We start from the raw sequence: 14601 nt of genomic DNA, 5'->3' as shown, positions 1-14601 counted from the left end.
AGATAAAAACCATGCTGCTGTGTTACTGGCTGATTAATGGATCTTGACTATCTTGAAGTTTTTTATCTGTCTGTTCTAGCAAAAGTGAAGATATTTGGGAATTGGGAGTCCAATAATTTTCTGACAGGTTGCTTTGAGATAAAATGTCAGTTGTCTGAAACTATTTAGAGAGTCAAGACAGTCTAAAGAAATCTTAGGTTTTCCTCTGTCAAGCAGAGGCCAACTGGAACAGTCAAAAGTGCCCACATCATTCAGCACATCAGATTTACTATTTATTATAGGTTTTCCTTTCTGTATATATAATGCAACTTTGTAGTGTGAGACAGGCTCAGAAAGCATGTGCTATCTAGCATTCTTGTGATTTACCCATCTGCTTTCATGAGGAAATTTTGTGCTTCCCGTATACTGGAATGATACGTATAATAGATATGGAATTCTACTGTCCCATTCTCCATCAGTCTTCTGTAGATTAGGATTTTTTTTTCTCTTTTTAGTTTATGACAGAAATAGTTTTATCTTGTATGTTTATGCAGACAACTAATAAGATCAAGTGAACACATATTTTGAACTATTAAGCAGAACAGCTGGGTTCTGCAGAACAGGGAATGTCATAGGGGTCTGTCCAATTTTCCTTTCAGGAGAATGGCAAATGGTGGCAATGATAGAAATACTGAAACTAGTACAAGTAGTGAAGATGTTCAGGTTTAGATAGTATGCGTTCTACATCACCCTGGAGCTTCTTGTTGTACTTTAATAGATGTAGTGTTATACTTGGTGGAGGTTCTAGAAGCACAGCTCCAGGGACTGGAAATGCAACTAAATCTGAGAATTCCTGGAAAGAGAATACTGTTGTACAGGAGCAGCTAAATTAAAGAAGGGACTTACAGTGGATAAACATGGAAGCAAGATCAAGACAGGCTTTCTTGTTAAAAAAATCTAAGAAAAAGCAATGGCATTGAGGAGCTGCAAGGAAGGAAAAGTTAACCTATAGGTGAAGAGCAGAGGAAGAAATAGCAATATTCATCAGGAGCTGAAATCTAATAAAGAGTGGTGACCAGTCACTACACTGTACAGACAGAAGTGGAGGGTGGAATGGACAGTTCAGATCAGTAGAGAAACACAGTGCAGCTTCTGTTACCAAAGGAATCTGGAATGGTTATTACCTGAGGTGATTTGCATGAGGAAAGGACTGGTGGTTTTCTAGGAGCAAAACAAACCTGCTGCTCAGAGAAGTTCTGATGTGGGTTTGAAATTAACCATTGATTATTGTTCACTCTGGAACAAATAAAATTTCCCTTGACATGAAGAGAGCTACATTTGGCTGGGAGGTAGATGAAGACTCAGCATTTTTTTGGATAGAAGAGGTAGCATGGAATCACAGTGTCACATCTAGTCTTTTCTCAATGCTGAGGCAGAATAAACCATAATTCTTTGTAAATACACTTGAGAGAAGACAATTTTAGGAGAGGGAATAAAATTATTATAGTTAATGGATAATAGCAGCACTATATTTCAAGTGAGTGAATATTTCAAGTGAGTCATAAATAACTCTACATCCTGAAGTAGAGTTCAAACAGGGTAGTGTGAAAAGAATATCAGAACATAATTGTGGATAAATTTTGCTAAGCTTATTGAAGAGAAGCCTCTAGGAATTATATTTTTTGAACCTTTTCCTAAACCATATTTACTGAATTGTGTATGTTGGAATATCTGAAGCTTAAAAGGCACTAAAATCAGTTCTTCATAGCTTCTGACAGTTTCCCTGGTGGCTGCAGAGAAGTATATTTTTTTTTTTTGTAGAAGTACAAAGTTTGATATAGGAATCCCAGTGTTCTCTCCCTTGAGGGTTGGATAGGGGAAATATTTGAAGGTGTTATGTAGCAGAAGTACTGGTATTTCTAACTACTAAATTCTCCAAGAGTCTGGTTGGTGCCTAATTGTTTGTATTTGGAGCTGAAGTTTGGAGGGTCGAGAAGGAATATATTACCACTTTATCAAATGGAGAGGAAATTTAGGTGTTTAGGTTCCCCTGTAGTATCAAGGGTGGCCCATTTCTGAGGGTCACCTGAGGCATCCATGGCAGTCTGGGAGCCAAAGTCTGGTAGTAGTTAGGGCTTTATACACAGTCATCTAAGTTTAGTGAGGTTTTTCACATGGGGCACTGTGGATGCTTGTAACCTACTTAAGATACTGGAGCTATGTGGACTTCTCATATAAAAAAATTCAGTGTAGTAATTCTCTTGGAACATATGTGAGCATCTGAATGCTTAGCTGATGAAAAAAAAAAAGTGTGACTATAAAGTATAATGTTATGTAATTAGACTTTTAATTTCTTATTACTACAGGTTAAACAATATATTTTGTTGTCCATCTTGAAAATCTACTACAATGGACCTTGTTTGGCTGCAGGGACTGGTGCTACTGCTGTGATATTTAGCATTCCAATGGAAGCAAGCCTGGGATTTAGAAGCAAACGGTGCTTCTGCTGTTAAAAAGTGTTGAGATTCAAAGACAAATGAGCTTTTTCAGTAGTTCCTTTAACTATTTTTTCAATCAAAAATATTCAGGGAAGAATTTAAGCTGGTAGTTAATTGTAATTTTTTTATGCTTGATTCAGTGAAAATAATGAAATAAGAGGGAAAGTTGTAATATTGAAGTGGGTAGAAAATGCAATACAAAGAATTCAAGGAGAATCACAGTTGGTTTGATACCCTCACAAACAAAGGAGCAGGAATGAAGGAAGCAAAGAAGACTCACCAAATGTGTTGGTGGTTGCATTCCTTTGTCCTATCTATGATCAGTTTTGAAATACTGGTTTTCTGTGAAGGAGACATGAAAATAAATACCGTAAAGAGATGATTGGGAGAAGTAGGTGACGATGCGAAGTGCTGATGCTTACTTTTTTTATTTTGTCACTGACACAACTCTCTAAATTACTAGTTAAGATCAGCCCTCAGGATTTTATCAATGAAGCCAACACCCACAAAGCTTAATGAGAACCTAGCAAGTTTAACAAGTTTTGAAGTTCAGCTGTCTTTAAGAGTACTGTCTGCAGTTTCTCTTTTTTTTCTCTTGCTTTCAAATGTCTTCCCAATCAAAACCCGACAGGAGCTGGAAACATGTGACCTCAGTGGTTATCTAGGAGACTGTGTTTGTTTCAGCCATTTGAAAGAGTAGTCTTAGATTTAGTATTTTAACTTTATAATGGGGGATCTGTGTTCTGTCTTTTTACTATTGATTTTCTGTTCATGTGTGTTATAAATTGCTTCACTGCCTACTGACAGGAACCCACTTATTCCAGAGTATGCATTTCTCAATGATGCAAAGCAATACTATAGCACAGATAAGGTATTGTCTTTGATTTCCCTGCCTGAAATTTCATGAGGAAATTAGGTCAACAGAATGTAATTACCTACACTGAAACCTCCTAAGGGCACTGGGTAGAGCTGTGCAAATGACTGATTATTTTGTTTTGCTTACAGGAGCAAAAAAAATCAGAGGAAAAATTCAGTTTGAATAGAACAAATCGATTTCTTGTTCACCCTGAATTGAAATGTTGTTGGTGCTAAGCTGGTCTTCATAGCTCATTATGAGAATTAAAATAAGATTGATTTTGTATTTTTTTTAACTAAAATCAGCTCTCAAATTTAACATCGCCATTAACTCCAGCAGCATCTGAAGAGGGAATTCCAGGCTGATCAGAGTGAGCTCTCTGGGTTCACTTCTCTCAGAACACAAAGTCTATTTTTTACCACACTGGGTTTCTTAGAGTTTTTTCTGGAGGTGACTAATGCAGCTTCAGTTACTTTTTATCTGTGAGGCAGCTGATCCTTGCCTATTTTTCTGGTCAGATAGACTGCCTTCCAGACTGGGAGCTGAACTGTAGCTATTCTGTTCAGCATAAAGGCACCGAAGATTCACTATTTTTCATCCATGGAAAAAAAAGGAAAACAGAAAGCCAAATAAAAATTTAGTCTTAGTTCCTCTTATAAAGGCATCATCAGGAAGTATTTTGTCTTTCAAAAGTTACTAACACATAATTAATTAAACCCATGTAATTACAGAATCACAGAATGGGTATGTTTGGAAGGGACCAGTGGGTCCCTTCCCATATGGTCCAACCTCCCTGCTTAAGCAGGGTCATCTGAGAGCACTTTGCACAGGATTTCATCCAGACCATTCTTGAGTGTCTCCAGTGAGGGAGACTCCACAACCTCCCTGGGCAATCTGTTCCATTGCTCAGCCACTCACACAGTAGCAAAATTCTTCCTCATATTCAGGTGGAACTTCCTGTGCTTCAGTTTATGACAAGTTTATTCTTGTCCTATTGCTGGGCACTGCTGAAAAGAGCCTGGATTCACACTCTTTACACCCTGCCTTCAGATACTGATAGACATTGATGAGGTCCCCTCTCAGCCCTCTCTACTTGAGTCTGAACAAGCCCAATTCTCTAACTCCTCATAAGCAATGCTCAAGACCCCTGTCTCCAGTTCCCTAATCTAAGAGTTCTTTGTGCCCAGCACCAAGGTATGCAAGGTATGGCCACACACCAGCATCTCCTCTGCAGAGAGCCAGATGCTCCATTAGCTGGCCAGGCAATCCTTGAGTGAAATTTGGAATATGACAATTCTTGTCATAACAAGAATTGGCATAAGGGGCTAAAAGATCTCCTGATACAAGCAGCTGAAGAAGGAATGCAGAATTGGGATTATGGACTCATCTGAATTTTCTCACATGTTTAAATCTGATTTTTTATTTAGGTTCTTTACCTTTTCTCCTCAAGTGCCCATTTATGACAGATGATCGCTGCTATTCTCATTTTTGATATTACAGGGTGACAAAATGCATCAGTAAGCTGACTGCATAAGATTTGCAGTTGAAGCTGATGTCAGTATGGAAGTTGAACTTGGCTCAGCATGTGTTCTGCTTTAAACGTAGCCATGGCTGAATATATAAATAACATTTTTAAAGCCCTGTGAAAATTAGTTTAAGAATGTGGTACACTTAATAGACTCTGTAGTTTTGTTAATCTATTGCTATAGAAAATACATTGTAAGATTTTAAGTGAATTCTTGTATTCCAAAAATATTTTTCCAAATTTCTCAGAACACAAAGATCTCATTGAATTTCCAGTGCTGTCTACAGAATAGCCAAGAGACATTCTAAACTTACTCTTCTCTTTCTACAGGATGCTTTTCTGGAGACAGTGATCACTTTTTGGCAATTCATCAGCGAAAGAGTGGAAAACCTGTGTTTATTTATCATCATGTGGAGAGTGTGGAGAAAAGTTTGGATACAGACTTTAAGGATTCCAAACAAAATTTCCGTTCTTCTTCCCACACCAAAATGAGCAAGTTGCACCCTGCATTAATTGTTAAATCGGCCTTCCCCAGGTCTGTTTATGACCCATCCCTCAATCTCTTAGCAATGACTGGTCAAGATTTGGAAGTGGAGAATCTTCCCATTCCTACAACAAATGTGATTATTGTGGTAAGTGACTTTTTCTGGGTTTTGGAGGGTTTTGGGTTTTTTTTGTGAACAAATATGCCTGTAGAGAAATAAAGATGGATTGCAATTTTGGGTAGCCTGACTGATCATCTAAATCTAAACAATGGCCGCCTGAATTTCTTCACTATGGTGGAATTTGCATTCATATAATGACACTCTGATTAACAATCTGGTGAACCAGTGCAGAATATAGCCTTTCTGTAGGTAAAGACCTCACCTTTGCCTCAAATGCTGTTGATCCTCTTGTCTTGCACCGTTTTTACTGCACAGGTCACAAGAAAATGTACTTCAGGGAACTATCCTGCAGGGGCAGTGAGATTTTAAAAGCATGACATAAAGATTTCATTCACTTCTGTTCCTCTGGTAAATCCACTATTATGCTTACTTAGCTGTTTGAAAAAAAACCCTGTTTCTTGCAAAGAATAAGAACGTTGTTTTTGTTGGTGTATGCACTTCTTCTGGGACATATGGACTGGGGACCCTCCACTGTTGGTTAACTCTGTGTGTGACCTTTCCCATTTTGAAGATGGTGATGGCAGTGCTCCCTCCTGCAGTGAAGGGCATGTCAGTTTAACCATATGCTGGTGCTGCCCTACTGCATCCTTGCCCTTCAGGCCAGTGGAGCAGCCTGCTGTCAGGAGAGCTGTCCTTGGTGGGATGCTTGGTACAGTCTGTATGTGTTCTGCACAGACACTGCTTTCCTCACCCCCATGCGTGGGCAGCTCTTCTTGATTCCTGGAGGGAAGGAGAGCCACTTATAATGGCTTGTGCATTCATTAGAGTGAACTAAAAAAGATTAAAGTGAAATCTGTAAATTGCTCGTTTCAGAGGAAGATGAGAGATTAAAAGAGAATGGGCTTTACAAACAAGGAAAAAGAGCATAGAACCTAAGAGCATGTTAATGCTTCAGAATCCCATACAACTTCCCTATACTGTACTCTAGCGATCTGCCCTCATGAATGCACCAAATGCAATAGAGTAGTGACAATGAAAAGAATAATCAGGGTAAAAAAAAGATGGCAGTAGTTTTATTTGTCCATTATTAGTTTTAGCAGACAAAAAGTACTGTCAGGGAACTAGGCTCAAAAAGCTATGCTCTGGACTTGTTGCATCCCATATGAACAAGACTTCCTCATCTGAGTTTAGATGGCTGGCATTGTTAGTGGACTAGCTGTGTGGAAGTGTCCATATCAGAGGAAAATAAGGGACTGGCAATTTTACTTTTCTGGGGACAGACCAACTGCAAGCAGAGTCCCAGTACTGAATATTGATCTGAATACTGACTGGTATTGATAACTGAATACTAAAGGGTATTGATCAAGGGAAGGAGATGCCAAGCAAGGTGGATATATCTATCCTCAAAGCTAACCTAAGCCAGCAGGGCCAACTCTGTAGTGAAGGTACCTGCTCTCTTCTTTATGGTGCAAGCAATTATTTCACTTCTGCTCAAGGTGAAATCTTTCTATTAGTACAAGGAACTCAGAATAGATGTGGCCCTTCTTTTTTTCATTAGATGACACTGTTACCTATGAATTGTTATTTTAGTAGGGTCTTGCACAGTTTTGGAGACCCATGGTACTCAACTAGTAATGGAAGAATCCTGCAAAATATTCTAGGGCTACCATGATTTTAGCTGGCTGACTCTGTGCCTGCATTAAAAGCTAAATGAGGCAGATTTTCAATTGGCAGATAAATTCACATTAAAAAAAAAAGGTCCATTAAATCTATATTAAGTTCTCATTAAGTGACTTTGGTCTGAGGCTTTGCTACTGCATTTCTAGGATGGAGCTGCTGCTCTGAAGCCTTCTGTTCTGGCTGAGAACCATATGTGCTTTAAGGGGAGGTATAACAGCGTGAGCTAATCATGACATGAAAGCTGTTTGTTGCTTAGGTTTTTCAACTGTCTCTGCATGTGCTGAAGGACAGTGGTTTTGGTTTGTTTCTAATGTCATCCTTTCAGAAAAATGCTTTGGGGAAGTGTATGTTTGAAGCCAAAGTGCTGTGAGTCAGTGCATTGGACTAATCCCACCATCAGAATTTTGAAGATGCCTTCTATAAAAAGGCAGCTGTTCCACAACAGGGTGGTTGCCATCATCCAAGCACAGCCCTGCTCTTTCAGGTTTCTGTATTTCAACATTCTGTTTCTCCCTCTTGAATGTCACCTGAAGGAGATGGTAGTGTTAATGTAATTACCAAGGGAAGCTGGTTTGTTTTGAATGGCATGTGTATCGCTCCCTCTTTGTTCTGAATTAGCACTTACTGCCTGTTGCTGCTTTCTGGTTTTTAATATATAGGGCAAGTGTCAGTGTTTGTTGTTTTGCCCTGGCTGACCCTTTTTGTTCCAGCCTTTAGCAATGTTGGTTGTTGGTTGCTCAACTTGAAAGGGCAGTTGCTACTGTTAGCGTTTCCTGTAATCTAGTTACATGACTGGTGCACATTGTGATTTAGTATAAAAGCCAGAAACTTTTTTTTTTAATAAATTTATGCTCTGTTGGCTCTGAAGAAGAGAGGAAACTGAATTCAAGCTAATTTCAGCGACTTAAGGCCCATTTTCTTCATGATTAAGGTGGAAAGATAGGGTGAATGGATGCCTAATGCAGAACTATTACAAGGTTGCATTTTGTGCTAAGAACTAAACCATCTGACAAGGAAAATGTTGCCAATGCACAGCAGAGTGCTAGGGAGCCAAGAATTCTGCAGGTGTCAAAAAGTGATGTTTTGTGACTCTAACATGTTAAGAAGTAATTTTACTGAAACTGGGGATAGTGTAGTGCTTGTTTGCCTAAGTGAGGAAGAGGAGGTATTTATTTTCTGGGAGGGAGTTTTATATCATTAAAGGCAATCACATTACCTGATATTAAGTTCCTGTTGTTTGTGTGTGTTTGTTGGTGTTCAGTTCGCCTTGTTTATTGAAGGAAGTGAGGACAATTCAGAGCTCTTAGAGGCATTCTGAGTGTTCTATAAATGCCTTAGTGCTTACCCATATGTTCTGTTTAGCTGTCTCTCTAGATGATGTGAGACTAAGTCATCTGAAAATTGCTTGGATAACATACAGAGTTACATAATTTTTTGTAATACTTGAGTTTTCTATTTGTAAGCTTTTATTTTGTGTTTCAGAAACCATATACTCATTCAAGGTATTAGAGAATTAGTAGTGTAATGAACAAGTTCTCAAAATGTTTATTTGTGTTTATTCCAAGTATTTCCAATTCTGAATGTGATAACCACAAAGGTCAAGACAGTACATGGAAAGTGGGAACAGAATGTGGATAATCACTTATGATAGAAAATATAATCTAACATACTTATTAAAAAAAACCAACAAAGCACATACAAACATATATAGAGTTAGGGCTGAACTTGAGAGAAAAGCAGAAGAACTTGTAGTAAAGGTTACAGCTCAGACTAGGTTTAAATTATCACCTCATGAATATGCTAAAGCATCATCCCTTGTAACCTGATGTAGTTTGGTCTGTCCAAAGTTTCTCTCAGGCACTCAAGTTATTGTACCAAGATTGGATCAAGCTACTCGGATGCTTTTTTGACTTGCATCCTGTGTAGTGTTTCAGAAATGTAAAGGTAATGCACTTGCTCAATATATCAAAATTTTCCATTTCACACCTCACTCTTACTATCCACCTTCTTATATAAACATGAAATCTGTTTCTTATTCTGTTGCTTAGAAATTCCACAGTGCTGTACAGTAGCTAAAATTCAGCTCATCTCTTAAATTTTTTTTATTTACATTAGTGTTACTGAACTGAATTGATTTAATTAGTTTCTTTCGGTTAATGTCAATGGGACATATGATTCACAGACAGCCACACAGATCTTTTCTTTGCCTTTTCCACGGCATTTTGTGTAGGGCTGTATGCCTCAGAGCTATAGCTTTCCCCTACCATCACATCTATTTTGTCTCCAATATTTGAACTATTAACTTTCAAGCATGCTGAAGAGCACAAGTAAGAACTTCAGGTTCTACTACTTTGAGAGAGGATTCAGTGGAAGAATAAAGCACCACAACATACGTATCTGTAAGTAGATATTCATGTGGGAACCAGGTATTCAGGCTGTTTCTAAACACTTTCTGGATTACTAGGGAGTTAATATAGATCAGAGACCATATCCAATAGGCAGACCAGATGTGATCATCCTGATCTGGAGATTAGTACATGGACCATTTCCACATCAGTTTTCTCACAGCCAGAGAACCAGATGCATTTAATCTCCTAGTATAATACAGCCTTGATATCTGCTTCAGGGTCAGTTCCCTAATTCCAAATGGCTGTAGTGGCAAGATTCCTATTGATGATAATGGGTGCTTAGGCACCAACTGCACACTGACTACCTATTTATATATATTCATACACACACAGACATGTACATTTACTGACATCTTAACTGGAGCTGATTCCAGCTTAAACAACACATTTTATGTTGAAATAATTTGGAAATCCTTTCCAAATCTAGGCACAGTTCAAGTAAGTGGGCTTCTTCTTGGTGGGTTTGGGTAGCTGGAAACCATGTGGCTGTGAAACCACAGCAGAACTGCTTTTACACTTATGTCAGATTCATCCCACAGGTACTGCTGTATTCTCTTATATAACTTCATACTACGTACTCAGAAAAGATGCATCTTTTGCTCACTTGATGACATGGCCTTAGATGTATAAGTTTATTTCTCCTTTAATTTCCCATATCCTGATGTGTCAAGTTTAATTTCCAGCAGCAGAGCCCAGAATTTGTCTGAATTATTTGGTACTAAACTTTATTTCATCTTCCCACACCTCTTTTCTGCTGGAGATGTCTGTTTTTGTAATTCTTTGTACTCTTTATGAAGACATGGTTCCACGCGAAATGTTGTCTCTAAGTTCCTCATGGACCACACAAGACTTCCACTTGCTTCCTCCTGGAAAAGACCAGCGAAACAATGGGAGCCACATTACTATATACCCTTTCTTCTGAGCATTGCAATTCTCTCCACTGACTGGTTTTGTTGGGGGACCATAAGAACTCTATGAAAATATTCTGATAAAAAGGTGGGGGCATCCAATGCTTACAATTATTTTCAGTCCAAAAAATGTTTTCCCTATAGCTGCCTTTTTTGTGAAGACCTTTAATTATATTTCCTTTCATGAACAAAGAGCACCATGGAATTACCACAATTTTGTGGAATTTATTTTTTACTTTTCTTTAAATTAAAAATGGATGTTTCTTCTCACTGGCAGTTTGGTAATACAAGATGCCTTCTTTTTCAAGGCTAAGTCACTGAGTCTTACTGAATGAGAGGAGTAGGATAGAGAGAGCCCTCTGAGTCACAGCACTAAGTTTCATGTGATCTTTCTGCATGCCAGAAGGTAAAGACCTTCTGAGAATCCCTTGCAAGACAAGAAGATGCTCTGATAATGTTTTTTCATTTATAGCCTTTTTCACTTTTTCCCCAGCTGTCCACTTGACTGTTTTTCCAGAATCTCTTATTATTCTTTTTACTGATGCTGAATACTGTGCCTTGACATAAGATGAAGTCTCTTCCTGTCTTCAGTTCTCTTTGTTAGTGACTCTTCCATCTCTTAAATCCTTGTGTCTGGCTCAACATCCACCCAGTTAAATGGCCCAGTAAGGCTATGCTGAACAATCAGTAAAGGTATCTTGAAATGTTACAGTCTCAGTCTGATAAATATGCATAGAAGTATGTGAGAAGCATCGACAGCTAAGCATGATCCATTAGACAGAAATTTAGGATTACTTTTAGGAAACCATAGGTCTTTGGATCTGGAGAAGGAAAGAGGATTGGGGATGTTCTTAAAACAGAAGAGGCACAGTTTCTGAAGCAATTTGATGCTTTGCATCATGTGTTGCATGGTATGTTATACTACGGTCAATTTGAAAGTTATTCAAAATGGTAGATTTATCATCCCATTACGCCCTGTACAGTAATGCCCTATTTTTTGCTGGGATAGATGTAGATGTATGGATATGTAGTTCTATGTATTTCTAGGTGTAATTATGCTATATTGCAATAACAGAAGTGACTAAGAGCTGCTCCTTTTGCCTGACCCTGGGGTCTCAACCTCGAGTCTGTCAAATTCTGTCTCAAAAAAACACACACCTGTGTGTGTGGAAAGATCATACACAGTTTGGTGCTGCAACTCAGAGGGCTCTCTGCATCCTACTCCTCCTGGCTGGTAAGAGTGCCCTAAGCTCACTCCCTCTGTAGACCTTGTGAATAGATGGTCAAAATACTTTTGAAAGTATATTAAGCTAATGGATTGAAAATAAGGTGAAAAATATGAGTGAGGAGAACAAGTAGTCCATAAATGGCAGGTCAATCAAACAGTGCTGGGGCAAACAGCCAAGCTAACTATCTATGAAATATAACAAAAAGTCAAATGTCATGTTTTGTCACTGAACATCTGTTACTGTCAGCCTAAGAAAGGGGTTGGCACTAGCCCAGGCCAAGGAGGCATAAATAGAAAATCATGTCTCTGCAGTGACTTCTCAAAGGAGATTTCTGAGGTGTAAGGTCTTAGAATCTAGTGGTTTATCAACTGTATCAATCTCCATTTCCAGGTCATGTATTTGTGCAATTCTTGGAATAGTAGAGGACGAGTGCCATACTGTTAGTGAAATTTTAAGATCTTATTATAATTACAGTGCTGAATTGTTAATAAGCTCTAAATGTTAGTCACACATTTCAAGAGTGGGCAGTATCAGTCAATACACTTAGTGTGATAGCTCTGATCACTGTTGTCTTTTTACATTTTACATTGTGACCCCAAATATCAGGTCTTCACAGTATTTGGCTTCTAGACTCAAGTCCACCTTCTAGTAAGAGATTGATGCTGGCCATTACTCCTTAAGTTATTATACTTGACATAACATATCTGCAGCAAGCCCTGCAAATAGACCTAGTAGCCTGCAGCTCTGTCATTCTGGATTTTGTTTGCACAAAGAAATCTAGAGAGCCTGCATTAGCTGGCCTCATTTGCTTTCTGCTTCCCTCTGTGCACTTCAGCAGGGATAATTGCATACTGAACCATTAGCATGGTATTGTGTTTGCTGTCAGTCTTTGTGGAAAGCAGGAATGATTGCATTAGGTTGGTTGTAACATTCACTAAAACCTCCTTAAGGCACTTTTTTTTCATCTGATTTGCAAAATGTTAAAAGAATGTTAGTAGGATATTCAGCAGCCTGATGCTTTGATTAGCTTACTGATGGCAATTTTGGGGGTGCTTTTGTAACATTCTGTGGGATGTTACACTTGTGCAAAAGCTGGTCATAATTTTCACAAATTGCCCATGTCCTCTTCAGTCACAGCGTTCTTTTTCCTGCATTTTTAGTGAAGGGAAGATGTTTCTTGAAGTAATTTAATTTTTTTTGTAAGCTGCACTGTTTAAATGAAAACAGTATTTCAGGAGCAGGCATGTTATATGTTTTGAAGCTAAAGCCTAAAGTTTCATTGACAGTTAGCCTTGGGCAGTTTTTCTAAAGGAAGTGTCAGCTGTTCCATATTTCTTTCAACTGTGTATTCATATTGGCCAATCCCAGCTATAAATTAAATAGCTGTGTGTAGCAGAACAGAACCTGCTTATGTTATCCCATTCTTCAAATATATGAATTTTTCCCTCTGGGAAAAATCTTTCTTAATTGATAATTTTATATTTTTTAAGCATTTCTATGAAATTAAATTCAGATACAGTTGCAGCCAAAGCCAAGATCTTCAGTGTTTTCAGTGTTACTTAAGCTGTATATCCAGATCTAGGAGACCTGGTTCAAAGCCTTGCTCTAAAGGAGATAGGGGAGAAAACTGAATTTGAGCTTTTTCTCATTTCACATGATCTAGTTGCTGAGCTAAAGGGTAGGGAGCACCACTTTTCTCATACTCTCAGATGAAGTTATTTGTTTGACCCAAATCACATTGTTTCAAGTCACTGAAAATTCAGAGAAGTGTTGTCCTTGGGCTGATCCAGTACAATTGTCTTGTATGTGTTTTGATTTGGTTTCCAAAATAGGGAACCCCCCCTCCCCCAAACAAACAACAAAGCTCCCCAAGACCCACACCCCCACCTTGTTTATTACATCTATTCCTCTGATTGAAAAAGGGTTCTATACTGTTTCTGTGCCATGCTGTACTGAATTCCAGAAGAAGACACAGATATTTAGACAATAGTAGAAAGTCTTTGGCTTTTTTATGACAGTATCCAAACTGCACTTTGGTTGTTTTGGCATTTGAATTCAGAGGACTCCTCACTAATTGGAATTGCTTCATTACCTAGAACAGTACAGACAGGCTTGTACTTCAGAAGTTCAGGAGGTTGCTCTATCTCCATCAATATTCTTTTTTCCTCTTACAAGTGAGTGGAAACCTATTACTGCCTAAATTGGACTAAGGAAAAGGAAAGTTTCCTGACACGAAGAGTTACAGGTGCCATCACTAGAATCACACATGCTTTATGTTCAAAGTCATAAATAAGCTAGATGGCCCTATTGGGATCATGAGACCCACCAATAGTGTACTACTACTACTTCCCTCAATAAATCTATGCATTGTGTTGATAATGTTCAGGAATAAAGAATCCAGAAGCACTTCTTAAAAATTCTTTTAGCACCCTCAGAGAACTATTCTTGTGAAAAGCCAAGTCCCCTACAGAAACATTTAAAAGGCAGATAAAGGGCACTCAGATAAAAGACAGCAAGACAGCATGTGTTTTCTTATCAGTCAATGTTTTGTTGGATCTGGCAGTTCAGCCTCTGGAATAATCCTTCTGCTTCTTCACTTCTGACTTTGTTTTTAGGAAAAGTGACAGCTTCTATAAAGTTCCTTAATAGATGATTCATAATGTGTTCCTGTGTGTAACCCATTAAATATTAAGCCTTCTAAAAACTGCTTTTGAAAAATAATAAAAACCCCCACATTATTTTTCTATCACTGTGACGTTAATATGTGATGTTTTAAAACACAGTTTTAAATTTTTGAATAAGCCAAACAATATTTGAATCAGCCAAACAATATTTTGGAGCAGAAGGTGATTATCTGAATTTACTTTTTGAAATTCTTCCTAGGTCTAGCATTTCTTCACTTTGGCATCTCTT

General features: G+C 38.2%; 1 protein-coding gene across 2 annotated transcripts in view; it reads left to right on the top strand.

Moving 5' to 3' along the window:
- Nucleotides 1-14601, top strand: part of PTPRR (protein tyrosine phosphatase receptor type R) — a 138990-nt gene that overhangs the window by 9213 nt on the left and 115176 nt on the right. For both annotated transcript variants that reach the window (XM_064419500.1, XM_064419501.1), the window contains exon 2: nucleotides 5189-5490. In XM_064419500.1, the coding sequence (XP_064275570.1) occupies nucleotides 5189-5490 (302 nt within the window). The remainder of the gene's footprint in view (nucleotides 1-5188; nucleotides 5491-14601) is intronic.

This window comes from Passer domesticus, chromosome 5, assembly GCF_036417665.1.
Source record: "Passer domesticus isolate bPasDom1 chromosome 5, bPasDom1.hap1, whole genome shotgun sequence".
Taxonomy (NCBI): domain Eukaryota; kingdom Metazoa; phylum Chordata; class Aves; order Passeriformes; family Passeridae; genus Passer; species Passer domesticus.
Note: the sequence above shows the minus strand (reverse complement) of the source record. Positions and strands in the feature narration are given on the sequence as shown.